The sequence below is a fragment of the Papaver somniferum genome, chromosome 1 (assembly GCF_003573695.1).
Source record: "Papaver somniferum cultivar HN1 chromosome 1, ASM357369v1, whole genome shotgun sequence".
NCBI lineage: Eukaryota > Viridiplantae > Streptophyta > Magnoliopsida > Ranunculales > Papaveraceae > Papaver > Papaver somniferum.
Window position 1 is genome coordinate 215085986 of NC_039358.1, and position 17200 is coordinate 215103185.

General features: G+C 38.2%; 4 protein-coding genes across 6 annotated transcripts; 3 read left to right on the plus strand and 1 right to left on the minus strand.

The window, feature by feature from the left end:
• Positions 1 to 4501: 4501 nt before the first annotated feature.
• LOC113315703 (probable glucuronosyltransferase GUT1) lies at positions 4502 to 10753 on the plus strand. Of its 2 annotated transcripts, none has more exons than XM_026563963.1 (11): positions 4502 to 4716; positions 4899 to 4954; positions 6191 to 6253; positions 6345 to 6785; positions 7054 to 7200; positions 7396 to 7460; positions 7800 to 7869; positions 8549 to 8767; positions 9720 to 9863; positions 9944 to 10079; positions 10167 to 10753. In XM_026563963.1, exons 4-11 carry the CDS (start codon positions 6435 to 6437, stop codon positions 10394 to 10396), a joined length of 1362 nt encoding a protein of 453 aa, XP_026419748.1. In that variant the 5' UTR covers positions 4502 to 4716; positions 4899 to 4954; positions 6191 to 6253; positions 6345 to 6434; the 3' UTR covers positions 10397 to 10753. The 2 variants fall into 2 exon arrangements, with proteins under 2 accessions (XP_026419748.1, XP_026419752.1); XM_026563967.1 differs by having other exon boundaries at positions 8549 to 8762; positions 9733 to 9863.
• Positions 10754 to 11158: 405 nt separating this feature from the next.
• On the plus strand, positions 11159 to 11966 carry LOC113359967 (pentatricopeptide repeat-containing protein At1g12300, mitochondrial-like). The gene is made up of 2 exons (XM_026603525.1): positions 11159 to 11905; positions 11958 to 11966. The coding sequence occupies exons 1-2, from the start codon at positions 11159 to 11161 to the stop codon at positions 11964 to 11966; spliced, it is 756 nt and encodes a 251-aa protein (XP_026459310.1).
• Positions 11967 to 12019: 53 nt separating this feature from the next.
• On the plus strand, positions 12020 to 12778 carry LOC113336630 (pentatricopeptide repeat-containing protein At1g63330-like). Its single transcript, XM_026582282.1, has one exon. The coding sequence runs from the start codon at positions 12045 to 12047 to the stop codon at positions 12711 to 12713; it is 669 nt and encodes a 222-aa protein (XP_026438067.1). The 5' UTR covers positions 12020 to 12044; the 3' UTR covers positions 12714 to 12778.
• A 1299-nt stretch (positions 12779 to 14077) lies between these two features.
• Positions 14078 to 16979, minus strand: LOC113315714. 2 transcript variants are annotated; one of them, XM_026563976.1, is made up of 3 exons: positions 15781 to 16979; positions 14885 to 15341; positions 14078 to 14676 (listed from the first exon to the last, which is right to left on the minus strand). In XM_026563976.1, exons 1-2 carry the CDS (start codon positions 16516 to 16518, stop codon positions 15264 to 15266), a joined length of 816 nt encoding a protein of 271 aa, XP_026419761.1. In that variant the 5' UTR covers positions 16519 to 16979; the 3' UTR covers positions 14078 to 14676; positions 14885 to 15263. The 2 variants fall into 2 exon arrangements, with proteins under 2 accessions (XP_026419761.1, XP_026419757.1); XM_026563972.1 differs by having other exon boundaries at positions 14078 to 14717.
• Between the last annotated feature and the right edge of the window lie 221 nt (positions 16980 to 17200).

A 17200-nucleotide genomic window follows, 5' to 3' on the forward strand; every position in this document is an offset into this window, starting at 1 on the left:
TTCTTCCGGAAGTTGGACTGGTTTGGTTCGTTTAGATCTGTCCTCGGTAATATCCTTTCGTATGTAATGTTGGAGCTCTCCCGCATCAATTAATTTTTGGATCATTATTTTAAGGTTCTTGCATTTTTCGGTCTGGTGTCCGTTGAAACAGTGATACTCACAGTAATCTTTAGACTTCTCAGATCTCGGGGGCTGCTTTCCCTTAGACCATGGCCACTCTAAGTTTTCCCTCCCTTTGATCTCTCGTAGGATACGAGCATAGCTAGCGTTGAGTTTCGTGTAAACTTGATCTTCGAATTTTCGGTCGCCTGTTCTTCGTTCATCCCTCCGTTCCTTCCTATCTTCGTGAGGTCTCTCATCTGAGCAACCCCTTTTGGCCCCATTGGTTTGTTCCGCTGAATTGGTGCGGTGAGACCTCTGCGGATATGCCCTCGGGTTTTCCCGTTGAATTTCTTCAAGTCGAGCGTGCTTTTCGATAATTATTCGGAGATCTCCTTCTGTCTTGGGCACGCTCCCGTGAATTTCAACAAATAGGGGACTCATTCGGTCTAAGCCCCATTTGTAGCAGTTTATGCTTACCACTGGGTCCACGCTCCCTATGGCTTGGCAGATCTTATGCCATCTGTTTGTGTACTCCCTTGTGGTTTCCTTGTAGCCAATTGCTAGTGAAAAGAGCTTATCCATCCCGGTGTTTACAGTCTTGTTGTACATGTATGTTCTTAAGAATTTCTCTGCGAGTTGGTCGTATGAGTGGATGGAGTTTGGTGGCAGATTATCAAACCATGTTAACGCCGATCCCTTCAAGCTTGACGGGAAGTATCTACAGAGTACGGCGTCGTTCTGACCCCATCTATCTAAGACACGGTTGTAGTACCGAACATGTGCAGCAGGGTCGCTGGATCCATCATAGCATTCGAACGTCGGGACAGGGCATTTCAGTGGAATAGGGGTGTTGGCCAAGCGATGCGTTAAGGGCGTGGAGTTAGCTTCTCTCATGACCTCTTCTAATCTTCCCCCACCTTGTTTATTTTTTAATTGCCTGATCTCTGCCATCATCTCATCTCGTAGTTCCTCCATTGCGCGTTGGTGCTCTAAATTCTTCAGCTCATTACCGTCTGACTCTCCATCGTCATAATCCGGGTCGGATACGCTACGTCTCCTTGTCGCGTCTTTATTAGCCGCTAGGACGACTCTACAGTCTTGGTTTGGCTCTGGTGCTTTGGAGCTTGCTTCATCAAGTTGTTGGCTGGTCTTCGTTCTTAGAGCAATCCGCTCCTTTAAATCTTGATTTTCTCTGGCCAACAGAGCTACAGCTTCTGCGTAAACCTGCTGGCTCTTCCTCAGTTCCTCAAGCTCAGCCATTAGTCGGTGTGATTGGTTGGACCCCTGATTGGGAGTCCCAGCGCGTTCCGCTACAGCCGTGGTGCCGCCCTCCTCCATGGTCTGTACTAAAGGTGGCAGGGGTTCAGCTTCGGTTGCTGGTGTTTCCAAATTGGAGTGAGCGCCCCTCTGCGGTACCAGAGCCGCCGGTATGGTTTGATTCTGATTATTTGTTAGCGGCATTCCAAAGGTTAGAAGGTGCGCGGGTTGGAATGTTCTGGATTCATCCACCCTTTCTCTTGGTTGATTAAGTTGACTCATGGCGAAGGTATTGCTAGCCTCCGCAGCCTCCCCGTACTTTATCGTTGCTGCTCTGAGAGCCGCCGCTGCAACTGAATTAGCGTTCATGGGTGAAGTGATTTCTGCAGTATCTTGCCTTCGATTGGTCATTTTAGCTTTGTCTCCTTTCTGCTTGCTTCGGGTGATGATCGGGGTTGTCCTGGGTGTTTCTTTTGACAAAGCTTTGGATTTTCCTGCTTCCCGCGTCTTTTCCATCACGTGCCCTTTTGTTGATAATGAAATCTCGCGTAAACTTGCCTTCTTTACTCACAACACGTTCTCTCTGCATAAGTTATTTCAAACAACAGAAACGGGAATATCCACGTGAAGCGGGTTAGTTGGCGAAATACAATTTTTCAAGAGGGAATTAATACCCGCAGGCTATAAAATACGGGTTAGAGTTTTATTAAAGGAGATCTTTAGTAAAAAAACTACGAAAATTGTAAATCCGATGGATTAGAACAATAACCCGCTTAGAACAATAACTCTTATCGAAGATCAAAGGTGGGTTTCTGAACATAATACAGTTAACGAATGATTTATACGGTCCGAGCTGATAAAATCAGAGCAATCATATGCCAACTTAAAATGAAATCACAGAACAAGATAAATCTTTTACCGGGACGAAGTCCCTGTTTCTAGCGCCAAATTGTGAGCACACAAACCACGAGGGGGTCCGAACGCTCACAATCAATCATTATCATCTAAAGAGATTATGATGATGGTACCCTGGTGTTGATTCATTGGATCAAAACCTTCGGGTTTATCATGGCCTCATCCAACAACTCCATGCGTGGCGTTTGTGCATGGGATATAAGTATTAAGGAAAACAAAACATATAAGTAAACATGCACGGAGCTAAATGAATGTAAAGTGCTGAAATGTAAATAAGACCAAGGTTTACGTGGTTCAGCACTAAGGCCTACATCCACGGGGTTTGTTGTTTCACTATGTTCTTCACGGTTACACGAATAGTTGAATGACTTTTGGGGTTTACATGTTTCTCTCCTCTAAGGGATTAACTTACCCTTACTATTTTTCTCTTTCTCTCTCCTTCCCTTCCTGATATTTTCGATCCCCCTTCCTCTTGGTGGAGATTGGGTATTTATAAGGTTAGAACGTGGGACCCATCTCTGAAGACCGTTGGAACCTTATCTTCTTGTGTCCTTGCGTCCATCACGCGGAGGTCTGCGTTTGCCCCTTGATCCCGCAGAGGCATCCTCGCTCGTTCCACAGGTTGGTCGACACGTACACTGCTCAGAGTGTTTAATGTGGGTAGTTGAGGGGTCTGCTTGTGTCAGACAAGTGTCTTCTGCCCCTGTCAGTCCGTGTCAGCTAACTTTCTCTCCACCGTTGATCTTAGCTCCTCTTTTGGGGATGAGATAAAGTAACTCCTCGGGGTTTATTTGGTGTTTCGTGACGCATCATGTTTTGATGTTTTGGCCTGCATGCTTTCCACGTACCTTTTTATTTACACGTGTCTGATAATGAGATATATGTGTACACAGAATACTTCAACAAAATGTTCTTTAAAATGCACAATTGTTTTTGAAGTAGAAGATTTAAAGTCGTGAATGTCGATATGGTTGTGTTTGTGAGTTAAGACTGCAGTGTAACTCTTTGTCACGGCAAACAAATTGTTGTCAGCAACCCTGTACACTTTACCCCAACCCAATGACTGATGTCCCTCTAGGTGTTTCATGCGATGATTATCATCCTTGTTTTCCAATAGACACACTTCCCAGCATCCAGCTTCATCGAGAAATCCATAAATAGCAAAAGACAAACACCCATCCAAAACCCCTAGTTGATAATAACCATCAAAATCATGATCTGGTGGCAAAGCCAAAGGAAGTGAAATATGTTGACAAAACTTCTCCTCGGCCAAATCGAAAGTAATGATCATTTCTAAATGACAGTCCAGCCAATGAACAACTCCATTGACAAAGATACCTTTTCCCCAATTTTTTCCGGTTCCAAGATTAAACTTTCCAATGTTTCTCCATCCATGGCCACTCCCTAGAGTGTATATGTAAACTTCTTTATCAGTCCCGTTAACCGACATTATTCTTACTAATTTGTACTCATTAGTTGAAGCCAACCTGTGAATTGATGCAAATGAGAGGCTAATGCGGACATACTTTAATGACCTACAGAGATGCAAACTGGGTTTAATCTCAATTAACCCATCTTCTAGTTTGTCATAGAGATGTCAGTTCATACCACAAACTCCAATTACATTGCTAAAGAGTGAGAGAGAGATTACCAGTCCGCCTGAAGGAAATTGCAGCAGAGACCATCCCATTTCAACTACTCTCTCAACCTATTATTTTGTTTTCCGAATTAGGAGAGAGTGTGTGTGAGATGAAAGGAACGAAAGAGATGTTTTTTCTTCTATTCTACATTTTTTAGTGTATATGGAGACTCACCATTCATAATCGTGTTTTTTTTCAATGTAAGATGCAAAGCTAACGGTCATCTTTTGTTTTCCATCTCTTAGTCTTTTCAACTCCATTAGCCATACCACAACTAAAGCAAGAATATATCCTATCAACATAGTTTATCAGTTGACATTTATTAATGCATGAGGTGTCTGGCTTGGCGCTATCACCTTGAACGACATAGAGATCAGCACCGCTACGGCTACAACAACACGACAGATGGTTGGTCCACCAGTTTGACGTTTCGGTCTCTGGGAACTTGATTTCAGCTTCTGCGACCGGTTCTAGTATACAAACACGCTATAAGCATGTGATCATTTAGGCGAGGTGTAAAATGAGTGTAAGTAATATGGGTATTTACACACTCCATTGATGAGTTCACCCAGATTTCTTCACTCTCTCAAACCAAAATCCAGAATCGATTTTTCGTCAAATACTAGAATCAAATCAAATTCCGATTGCTGCTACTTCATTCTTTCGTGAATAACAAAACTGGGGTTTCACACTCACTGAATAAACCGTTCCTTCTGCCGATTCATTCCAAAGACTTCAACCAATAACCTAAAACACTTGTACTTCTTCTACCGATTTCACTCTCCAGCATCAACTTCATCAGGTTTAATTACATATTGAAGTTTTTTTTTTTTTTTGTTCAGATTTAATTTGGGGTTTTATTCATCTTTTAATTGATGTTCTGTATTGGATTTTTATAGAAGAATTAGAGAAGAAGAGATTTGGTTATGCAATCTTACAAACACTTCAATTCTAAATTTACTTTCTCCCATTTAATTTCCACAGGTTTGGGAGATCTGGTGGTGAATCTATACTCTTCGTCTATAACATTTGATTAGGGGGTAAGTTTCTTGAATCCCGATAAACAACTTCTTTCTCTATGCTTAGGTTTTTCTGCATACAGTTTTTTACTGTTATTAAGACGCTATTTTGTGTTTTCATTGTGTCTATCTGAAGTATAAGTTACTCAGAAAAGATGCATTTCATAGAAATTCAAATCTGGAACTTTGGTTACTTCTAGAGGGATGAGCAATACCTCTTTATGGGGAAATCTAGCTATCTATCATAGGACGACACTTACAACATACCTTTAACTTGCTGGTCTTCAAATTACAACGGTAACGATTATCTGTGCGTTCGGCATTGGTGACCGTGATCATGTCCATTACAATGGTTTTGAGGTTGAGATGATTAATGCAGGACCATAAACATTGATGTTACGGACATAACTAATTCTAACATTATGTTTTATGAAATTGTCAAAATTATGAATCATTCTTCTGTTGACACACAAATTTTTTAACTCTCTCGGCAGTTACAAAACAAAATGCTCCGTGTGTGGAAATATATCATGCCTTGCCAGTTTATGGTTGGGTCCATTAACTATCTGCGGGTAGGATCGCATTTGAAAAAAAAAACAATATAGAGGCTGTAGGTCCAGCTATTCGAATCTATAGTTGAGTGCTTTAGTTGCAAGTTCAATGAGTAGCAGATAAATTATATTTTAAAGCTTAATTTTGTACAAGATTGCAGATTAATCTTATTGCTTCATGGTTCATGTTGGAGACTTATTCTCAATGCTGATATCAAATTAGTATATCGTATGGTTAGCTAAATTAGCGTCGATTTGCTTGGCTGTTCATATGTCTTTAATGTATAAAAATTTATTCACTGAATCTATCTGTTGCGATGCATCATTTATATGTGTGTGCAGTCTCTTATTTTGACTTGGGTTTGGTCAGTTTGGGTTTCAATGAATTCTCATTCGTCCTCTCTCTCTAACTAGAAGTCATGAATCATTCTAGCTCTAGTCAGTTCTTAGTAGGGTGAAGTTCTGATTGTGAATGACTTGAGCTAGTCTCATGTTCTTGCTTATTCTTGGGTACACATTTATGTTCTTTGATGTCTGGATATATAGTTAGTGTTTTATTTTTGCTGATATAAATTGTGTGATCAGTTTTATTGAGCTCAATTGGTATTTGACTTTTGTGGATGTACTTTTGGATTGTTTTAAGCGTTGATTAGCTTTCAAACGGTCTTATCCTGTTATTCTGAAACTTATTGGTGTTTTGATGCAGACTAATTGTAAGGAGTATAGCTCAGTATCTTTGTGCTTCCATACACTGAAGTGAAATAGATCTGTAAGTTCTTCCCAGTTACCTCTGTACACAAATTTTAAAATTAGAAATCTAATGTTCTGATTTCACTAGCTTTGTCTTCTTCTTTGAACAGTCTGATTACGAAATCCATCGGTTAGTTCGGAATTCGTCACTCATATTTCACTGCTAAGCTCTTTCTCACAGTTCTCAAACAAAACCAGTGATGGCAAGTTCAAATAAAACTAGAAACAACTTTTCATCAAATAATCATCCAGTATGTACAAGAACAAATCAAATCCTTGCTTTAATTCTCATTACAACTACATTTTTTCTTACAAGAACCTTTAATCAATATTGCCCTAACAATTACTCCTCCTCTTTCATCAACAAATCATCATCACAAGATCTTTATTTCATTAACAATGGTTGGCCTAATAGAGGTTTTGGGAATCAACTTTCTTTAAAGATCTATGTTTATGAAGAAAATGAAATTGATGGTCTTAAAGAGTTGATGTATGGCAGAGATGGTCAAATTACAGTAGATTCTTGCTTGAAAGGCCAATGGGGAACTCAGGTAATGTAAAAAAATAATTAGTGTTTCATTTTTTTATTTCTTGCAAATTCTGATCTCTCGATCCCCACCAAAAAGTCCTCATAATCTTGAGAGTCTTGCTACCACAGATTTTGGGATTATAAAAGAAAGGAGGAATGAGGGTTAGCACACTCTGAATTAATAATTACCCGTGCTATGGCGCCATATGCATATGTTGCAAAGTAATCTTTTGCTGTTCAATAGGTTTCACTTGGAAATGTTTGATTTGTTTCACTTTATTATCTTATAGGTTAAAATGCATCAAATGCTCCTTAAGTCGAGGTTTCGTACATTGAAGAAAGAGGAAGCAGATTTGTTCTTCGTTCCGACTTATGTCAAGTGTGTTCGGATGATGGGTGGTCTGACTGATAAGGAAATAAACTCAACATATGTGAAGGTAACATTATGACTTTGAAGTCTCAACCACTCTGTTGAGATGTTAAATTTAGTTTAGATTAAGAACTTCTGTTAAAAGAATCTTGAAAGATGAGATTGGATTTCACATTTCTTTCATACTGCAGGAGTTTTATAATCCTGAGCTCGGTTCAAGAATCCCTGCTGCTTTTGACTCGAGGTTCTCTTTCTTATTCAGGTTTTAAGTCAAATGCCATATTTTCGATTATCAGGTGGGCGCGACCACATATTTGTTTTCCCCAGGTAGCTTTTATTTCCGTTGATTTCAAATTCTCTTTCTCTTTTCTTGGTTTTTTAAGAAGTAAAATGAGGATGTTGTAGTATGACAATGTGGACTAGTGAAACTAAAAATCCAGCGAGAAATATTACACTTATCTATGAATAATGATGATTTAGGAAAAACTAACCAAAGCAAGAGCCGAGGAATTAACTAAAGATGATTTATCTCTGAGGTCTCAGTCAAAAAGCATGTAAAATTAAAAAAATGCTGGGTGCATATTTGTTGGTCGTTTGTTTTCCCGTGCCATGTTCAGTTTTTTTTTTGGTGCATTGACGCATGCTTTCTTCTTTTGAATAATACAGTGGTGCTGGAGCTCACATTTTCCGTTCTTGGCCGAAATTCTTAAATCGATCCATCATTCTTACTCCCGAGGTAATTTTGCGTATTTACTAGTACGTTCTTCTTTATGCTTTTAGAATCATAAAAAGAGTTAATATTTACCGGTGAACATTAGCTAAGGTGGAAGAGTAGTCCAGAAATAGTTGTTCATAGAAAATAAGCTTCTTTCGAGTGTCTCAGTTTTTTCTTTACTTTATTACATTGTCTTTACTAGCTTAGTGAAAAAAGAAGGTTAAATTACGTAACTAAGATGTTTATAATTTTCTTTTTCTATCCTAGATTCATTGCTGTCTATATTTCAATTTTTTTACAGCCGTAACATTCTTCTTAATAACTTTATATCCAATTATGTTTTCAGCACTTCAAAACAAACAGTTACTGTTTTTACAAGTGAGATTCCAGCATATAAACTTAAATTAAGCACAGTCAGGTTTCGTCTTTTCGAAATCATTAGATTCCCCAGCCTTATTAGTATTCTTTAGTTATGGACCTGAAAGAAGCCTTGGGGTATCAGCATGTAGAATTGCAAATATTATTTTAACTTCCACTAGGTTATTTATCACAGTTATTTTACATTAGATTCCTAACTATTTTAGCTTTGCACCTTGGAGAAGTGTTCAATTATTTGCACGTAGAATTGTAATGTTTATTTTTAGGGGTTCATGCAACGTGGTTATTTATAATTATCAATAGCTTTTATGTTCTGATACAGGGGGATCGCACGGATAAGAGAGACACCAGTGCTTTTAATACATGGAAAGATATTATTATCCCTGGAAATGTTGATGATAGTATGACAAGATATGGAGCTAGCTTAGTCGAACCTCTGCCCTTATCAAAGAGGAAATTTTTGGCGAACTTCCTAGGTCGAGTTCAAGGAAAAGTTGGCCGTGTTGAACTGGTCGAGCTTGCAAAGAATTTCCCAAGTAAGGTATGTCTGCATCTATGATTTCATGATTCTATCAATGTTTCTGCTTATGGGTGAACATTTTTACATATTGTAAAAATTTGCTGTTTTTGGCAAACATTGATCTCTGTAATGAGATCATTTAAGTCATCAAGATGCTAACTTGTGAACTTACCAAAAACTAAATTTAAGTTGAAGTGTTCTGAATGCTCTTCGCTTAGGGCCAATTTCGATTACTTAATAGCTTCACAGAGTCACAGTGACACCCCAAGTCTAGGTGATGTATCTTCATGTTGAGGAGTTCTAAATTGGTAGTTATATAAAAAATTGAGATCAGATTTCTAGCCATCTGAATTCTTTGCTTTCCCATGGTTCAATTACATTGTGAAGTTGTGGTGTGGATAACGTCGTAAAATGATTGAATAGTTTTAGTGATGATTAATGATTTAATGGTTAGGTCTCATGGGAAAAAGATTGAAAAATGTTTAGGCAGTCATTCAGCTACCCCTCACCTATGAACTTATTTAGATACAGTTTAATCAGCTCTCTTGAACAAGTAACTATGTTTCATGCTTGTAAACAAACAAAAGTGTAAACGTTACTTAAATCCCATACTCAGTAGATCACACAGATCATTTTGCTTTTATTGTGGAATAAGTCCTAGCCTGAAATGTGGAATAAGTCCTTCAACCCCTATCCTGAACTTAATCTTCTGGCGATGTACGTTTAATGTCTAAGATAGTGATGTAGAATCAGAGCTTCTGAGGGATGGCTGGGTTCACCCATGAAAAACTTAAGAAGTACGGAATCTTATCAATCTGGTGTATAACAGTATTAAGCCTTTTCTATATTGACTAGTATTAACTTACTAATTGTGCATACTTATATATTAATGGATGAGAGATGCTGTACTTTGTTTGGGTTTCTGTTACTGTAACCATCCTTTGCAAACTATGTATGCTGAATTTATAAACAGTTGGAATCTCCAGAGTTGAAGTTAAGTGGCTCTGAGAAACTCGGTCGTAAAGAGTACTTTGAGCACTTGAGGAATGCGAAGTTCTGCCTAGCCCCACGTGGGGAATCATCATGGACTCTTCGGTTTTACGAATCTTTCTTTGTGGTCTCTCTCCCTCCCTCTCCCTCTCCATCCATATATTTAACTTGACGTGTTTGCTAAATTTGCTCTTTGTATTCTATCAGGAATGTGTCCCTGTGATCTTATCAGACCAGGTAGAACTGCCTTTCCAGGATGTTGTTGATTACAGCCAGATATCAATCAAGTGGCCGTCTACACATATTGGTCCGCAACTCCTAGACTACCTAGAATCAATTCCAGGTGAGTTTTCAGTTCTACCCTTCTACTTATCGTCGATTCACCTTTGAACTGGAAGACTAATTCTATTATTTAGTTGGGTTTCCGCAGATAAAGAGATAGATGCCATGATTGCCCGTGGTAGACAGGTTAGGTGCCTATATGCTTATGCTCCAGAAACAGAACCATGTTCAGCATTTGTTGGGATCTTGTGGGAACTTCAAAGAAAAGTGAGACAGTTTCACCAATCCGCAGAAACATTTTGGTTCCACAATGGGTCCATCATAAACAGAAACTTGGTGCAGTTTCATAAGTGGAAACCTCCCATGCCTTTGCCATAAATTTTATTCCTTGCAATTTCACTTCAGTTTATCTGTAATTCTTCTCTCAAATGGAAAAGTAGATGGAAGGCGTTAAAATGATTATCTAATGCAGTTCGCTGCAGCATTAGACCAGCAGTCGAGAGTCCATTCATTGGTACAATTCTTTGTGATTCTATGCCATGGTAAGTTTGAGTCGAAGGATAAGCAAGCGTGGGTCTACAACTGGGATCGTCACTTCACTTGAAGCCCCCTTAAATCTCGTTTTCTTTTTTATAATTGGTGTAATTTTCTCTGTTAGTATTTTTTTTCTTTCTTCTGTACTTGCTGTTTTAAGGTTAGAGATCTCCTCTTCCTTTTTTCGGCTTTTCATTTTAATGATGATATCTCATCCTCAAAAAAATAAAATATAAAAATGTCAAATATAACTGTAATAAGCCAGCTGATTAACTGGCTAGGCATCCTAGGATTCTTAGACAAACAACGCCAAAAAATTAATCAGCAAGCAGGCAACAGCCTGAGCGCCACAGCATGTGTAGTAGGCACGCCCGCGCCTGCTAAAGAACCAACACCACCCGCAGCTCCGCTCCTGTACTATTGTACTACAACAGTAGATTATAAACGGGTCAAAACTACATATCTGCCCTATGTGGGACAAAACCTTAAGCTAAAATTTATACCATCCAAAACAAAAAAACAACGACTCATTCCCTTTTTCTTTTTAAGTAACAGTATCTCTCAGTCTAACTCTGTTTATCTTAAAGATTTCAAGTAACTGAGAAAATGAAAATGAAATTGGGTGCAACACTGCTGCAGCTTCATTGTACAAGAGGTAATCATTCATTTCTGCATCTGCATCATATAATTGTGAGAAGTTATTATGGTTCAAGAGGAAGTGTAACACAACTCGAGAGTTTTGTAAGGGATGAGTGTAAATCTGGAAGGATTAAAAAGCTTGATGATGGATTGAAATACTTTGATCAATTGATTCTGGAAAGTCCATTACCATCTAGTGGTACATTTAATCATGTATTTGGATCATTAACGAAGATTAAATGCTATTCAGATGTTATTATGTTGTATAAGAAGCTGATTTTGCTTGGGGTAAAACCAGATATTTATACACTCAGCATTTTGATTAATTGTTACTGTCAATTAGGCCAACTGAATCATGGGTTTTGTTTGGTTGGAGAGATTATAAAGAGAGGTTATCATCCTTCTGTTGTCACTTTCACTACACTGATTAAAGGCTTGTGTATCAAAGGTGAGATTGAATCAGCCTTTCAACTGTTTGCTAAAATGACTCACACAGGTATTCATCCTACTGCCTTTACGTGTGATACTCTTATACATGGGCTCTGTAGAATTGGTGAAGTGGGTCGTGCTCTTCAGCTTAAAAACAACATGGTGAAATGGAACTGCAGACCTGATGTTGTTTCATATTCTGCCATTATAGATACTCTTTGTAAAGGAGGTCTAGTTGATCAAGCTTTGGTTCTCTTCTCCGAAATGCACAGTGATTCAAATGTGGTACCTGATGTAGTTGTTTACACTTCTTTGATCAATGGACTTTGCAATTCAGGCCGATTGAATGAGGCAAAGAGACTCCTTCAAGAGATGGCAAGTAGAGGAATCTCTGCCAATGTAACGACTTATACTACTTTAATTCATGGTCATTGCCTACATGGTTGAAGCTATCCACCTATTCAAGAAAATGAAACAAAATGGATTGAAACCCACAACAGTTACTTACACTATTCTATTAAGGGGACTATACAGAGATGGAAGAATGAAGACTGCACAGAGGTTTCTTAATGAGATGCAAACTTTTGGTGCATCTCCAGATGAAGTGACATACACTACCATCTTGGATGGTCTCTGCAAGAATGGAAAAATTGAGGAGGCAGTGGAATTGTTTGAATTCGTGGAGGGTGCAGGAGTCTCAGTTAATAATTACAGGTATAGCATTCTTATTCATGGTTTGTGTCAGGTTGGCCCATTGGAAGATGCGAGAAAGTTGTTCAATGAGATTCCAAACAAAGGATTTGTTCCTGATGTAGTAACATATACCACAATGATCAACGGCCTCTGTCGTAACCAGATGTTATTGGAGGCTGAAAAACTAATCATGGAAATGGAAGACAAGGGTTGTTTACCAAATGTTCGAACATATAATAGTATCATTCAGGCTTTTCTTATAGCAAAGGAGACCAACAAGGCATTGCATTTTCTTCGCAAGATGCGTGAAAAAGAATTTGTACCGAATGATTCTGTTACTTCCTTTTTGATGTACACTCTCTCAGCAGATGAGCTAAAAGAAATTGTAGTTTCTTTGTGACGTAACAGCGATAATGTGAATCTTCATTATGAGAAAATCAATGCATAAAGCTTTTGTCCTTGGTATCTTCTGGTTCCATTTTTCTTTTATTTATATTCTCTGTCAAAGGACACTGCATTAACCTCTTGCAGAGTACATTCATACTAACAGGTAATGTTTGAATTTCAGCTTTTCACACAGAACTCGGAGGTAATGTTTCTTGCTGTTGTACTTGATTACATACTGACAGTAGTCGTTTTCTTTTTAAAGGAAGATAAGTTATCAATTAAACATGAAGACCTTTCGGTAGTTGTAGTTTATTTCTTTTCCATTTCGTTTTCGAACTCTATGCAATTTTGTTGAGTGTTTTAGTTAAATACTGCCACAGAATCCAAATGATTGTGATGTGTCGGTTGTTCATAATCCGTTCTCTATATCCTTCGTAGTGTCTGGTTACTTAGTACATTATGCTCCAAGCAGATAACAGATAAAGTTTTCCTGGGTATTGTTAATGCACTAACTTATAGGGGTGAAAAGCTAGCAGGTGCCAAACCCAGTTTTGGGTTCAACTAATATAAATTGGCCTGACACATTTTCTGACATATTGCTATTTCAGAGAATACATTGTTCAGTGTCTGACTAAGTTCCTAGGATTTGGTCCTCTCTTGCTTTCTTACTGAGAATGGCGCGCATCTATATGAAATTGTGAACCACTGCTCCTGGTGTTTGCGGACATTGAGCTTACCTAAGAAAAATTACACTCATTATTGTCGTTTATTTGAGCATTCCTCTGATCCTTCGCTTGGCGCAGTTGTTCGTCCAAAACGGCAGGTAACATTAGGACTTACTCACAGGCACATCATTATACCACTAGTCCGCACAAATGGCAAATTTCTTCACCAGCAAACCCTTATAAGAATAAGCAACAAAGACATGGCCATTGACGTTATCTCAAATGCTTGTAAGGAAAAAAAGTTCCACCTTCATAAGAAAAAGAAGAAAAGGAAACCACATTTGACACAGTGATCATTTTCAAAACATACATTATCATCACTGAATGAAGCTCCTGGAGGATACATAAACTGAGCAAACAACCTTTTGGTCTCAGAAACGACAGACTCAGAAGAGAGTTTTGTTGGATTTCTTCAATCTGAAAGAATTGTCTATAAAGTTCATATGTGCTTCGTATTAAAATCTCACACCCATAGCCAATAACAAAAATCACCAGAGAATGCAGAAAGAAACATAAGGCTAAAAAAACGATCCAGTACTCCAATTCATCTATTTATTAATGTTCAGAAAGTAAACATAAGAATTTTCACATATTCATATCCCCAGTATTCATGAAATGATAACAATTACACTGATAAGCAAACAACAAAATAGGAAATCAAATCTCCAATATTCATGAATGACAACAATTCCGACGAGAGTTTGTTGGATTCCAAAAAGTTCTCTCTGAACTTCTCAAAACCAAATACAACTATTTAGACACATTTGTGATAGAAAGCCATCCAAAAAATACGAACTGCATGTATTACAGGTGAAATCAATACTATCCTCCAAACTATGGGGATCATCCTGCTGTACAGCTACACTGAAGTACTTCCTCAAAGCGGCCAAGCAAAGAGCCTACAGTAACACAACTGGCAGAATATTTCTCAAGTAACTGGTTTCAGTAACAGCAAAAGAAATCGTCTTCATTACATATCCACACCCAATAGTGCCTGAATTTTATCAAATCCTGGTTTTGTCCTATACCCAAGGAAACTACATCTGCTACTCGTTCCAACTCACTCGCTCGTGAGGGTTCCATCTCTTGCACACCTAGCCTACGACCAACTTCAACCTTCAGTGTGTCTAGTATGATATTTTTGACTAAGAGCATCAGATCCCCAGGTCTAGGGGGGGCCGTCCTCCAAGTTTTCAAACAAGATCATCCGATGAATTGTGATCTTCAAGGGGCCACAGTGTATCAATTATCCTGTGATGACACCTTTACTTGTAATTTTGAGTTTTTAACATCTAAACCAAAGATAAGATACACCAAGTTAGTGTGCCCACAGCTTAGTACAAGCAGCAAGCTAGGAACTAAGCATGGTATGCACATTATTCCCAATTTGATAAAAAATGAACACAAATTGATCATATAAACTCAACATACAAAAACTGAAATGAGGACAAGTTTTCACCTTGGGGTAGTCAGTGGAGCACCAGCAGAACCTCTAGGATTCATAACAACTAGAAAACACCCCCGTCTAAGCGTCTCCGCAACAAACAACTTGACATTCCTCAGCACTCCATTTTGGGTGTACCAGGAACAAGCAACATTGTAGTATCTAACCCATGTTCTTCCCATAAATCCAAGTTGACATGCCAATCTTATGAAATTACACCATCACCATCATTCACATTACTAAAATCCCTCGCTCTCCCATTCCATTCCACATAATGCCTCGCTTCTTTCACTAGCTTCTCATTGCCATTACCACCATCATTCTCCAACAACAAAATCGACGAACACCGTAACCGTTTAGATGGAGATGGACTATTAAACAGATCCACTCATCATCATCCCCACCACCATCCGATAACAATCGCAGATTGTCCCAAAATAAAATATGTCATCGTCTCAATTTCAAAGAATGACTGTAAAATACATCTAGGAGTGAGCCATATAATAATCTAATTGTGCAAAATTGAGTTGAGAAAAGTGATAGCATTATACATTTCATAAATGTGAAGTTCAACATAACATCACTAACACACACATATAACTTGCACTAGATTTATAACATATATACATGAAGTACTTAATAAAAAAACGAGTAATGGATGGCTAATTGATAACACTGAGAGCCAAAGATTCTTCGCTCGTGACGCTAACAATAGGAAAAATATAAATAGTAAAGAAGGATAAGGAAGTAGACAGTAAGATAAAACTCCCATAAAATTGGATCGCTGTTACAAAGACTAAGTAACAGTAGTCTAAATATATTACTCACTAAGACAACAATCATCAGCATTTAGGTTCACACACAGGTTACTACTTTCATCCAATTTCAAAATGAATCTCAAAGAAAATTACCAGTTTATAAGTTGGTGTCCAGCGTCTCATCCTCCTACAGCTGGTTGAAAGGCTTTCTGTCTCTTCCCCTAATTCTTTCAAGGCAACTACGGTGTTCCTGTGAGGGAATACTGCACCAATGCATTCATTAAAATCCACAATCGTTTCCGAGGTGGAAGCTTCTTGGTCGTGGTCAATGTAGATTTTGTTCTCTCTGTAACTTAAGACACTGTAACTCCTCGTAACCGCAAACAATTCGCTGCTAAGCTCGTAATAAACCCTATCTTCACTCCAACCCGTTGACTGATGTCCCTCTCGCTCTTTCATACCGTGATTATCATCCTTCTCTTTCAATAGCCACGCATCCCAACATTCAGCTCCATATCCACTGCCAAGCACATCAAGATCTCTAGCAAAATACAAACACCCATCCAGAAACCCTAATTTATAATAATCATGAAAATCACCACTTGACAAAGGAGGTGGTGAAAGATGTTTACCAAACTTTTCCTCAGCTAAATGGAAGGGAACTATGGTTTTTAATTTATCGTCCACCCAATAAAGAGCTCCATTGACAAATACACCTTCTCTGCTGGTTTCCAAATTGAACTTTCCAATGTTTCTCCATCCATTTCCACTCCCTAGAGTGTATACGTGAACTTCCCTTAACTTGGTCTCTTTCTCAAAGATTATCATTACAACAACTTTGTACTCATTTGTCGAAGAAACATAACCAAATCCGCTCTCCCAAACACCCATTCCAACTCTGTTAATTTCTGGAAGCAAAATATACTCTCTCGTGATAGGATTACAAATACAAGTTTTTTCTCCAAAAGAATAGCAGAACAAACCATTACACGACCCATGAAAGCTAGTATACTGCCTAAATGGAAGATTAAGATTAACCCTTCTAATTCTCTCAATGGATTTATGATTCTCATTATATTCAAAATACCCAAAATTGTAATTATTCCTCCCATCAATAGAAGTCTAAGCAATGAAACCCATCTTATCAGAATCAGCCGCAGGATGATTGAGATGATCTAAATGCATCTTGGAGAACTGGATGACGAATAAGAATTCTCCAATCTATACAAACTAATTTGCATTCCAAGACATCTTGAGTTGGTAATCGACCTAAAATATCTAGTGTAATCTCTTCAGGTAGATGATTGAAATACTTCGTTAGATTCAAAACCCAGAGAGGACAGATTTTAGAGAGATTTAGAGCATCTCCGATGCAAAGGGTCAAGGTCATCTTATGTGGGGGTCTTATTAATACTCCTTCCTTTCGTCCTGGTTTAGATGCTAAAATAGTATTTTGCACAAAGATTAAGAAACACAAAGAGAATAGTTCTTTTCCACAATTATCCTAGGTTAATATTTAATGTTCCCAGTTTTTAGATGTATAGGTTTTTGTTGTTTAGTTGGAAAAATTCAA

Excerpts from the sequence above, each read along its gene's own strand:
- LOC113315703 (XM_026563963.1), top strand. The coding sequence starts at position 6,435 with ATGGCAAGTTCAAATAAAACTAGAAACAACTTTTCATCAAATAATCAT. Across the intron at positions 7,461-7,799 it reads CACATATTTGTTTTCCCCAG|TGGTGCTGGAGCTCACATTT; the intron begins GTAGCTTTTATT and ends TGAATAATACAG. Across the intron at positions 9,864-9,943 it reads TTTACGAATCTTTCTTTGTG|GAATGTGTCCCTGTGATCTT; the intron begins GTCTCTCTCCCT and ends GTATTCTATCAG.
- LOC113336630 (XM_026582282.1), top strand. The coding sequence starts at position 12,045 with ATGGTCATTGCCTACATGGTTGAAGCTATCCACCTATTCAAGAAAATG.
- LOC113359967 (XM_026603525.1), top strand. The coding sequence starts at position 11,159 with ATGAAAATGAAATTGGGTGCAACACTGCTGCAGCTTCATTGTACAAGA.
- LOC113315714 (XM_026563976.1), bottom strand. The coding sequence starts at position 16,518 with ATGGGTGTTTGGGAGAGCGGATTTGGTTATGTTTCTTCGACAAATGAG. Across the intron at positions 15,342-15,780 it reads GGACACCAACTTATAAACTG|TCATTCTTTGAAATTGAGAC; the intron begins GTAATTTTCTTT and ends TGTATTTTACAG.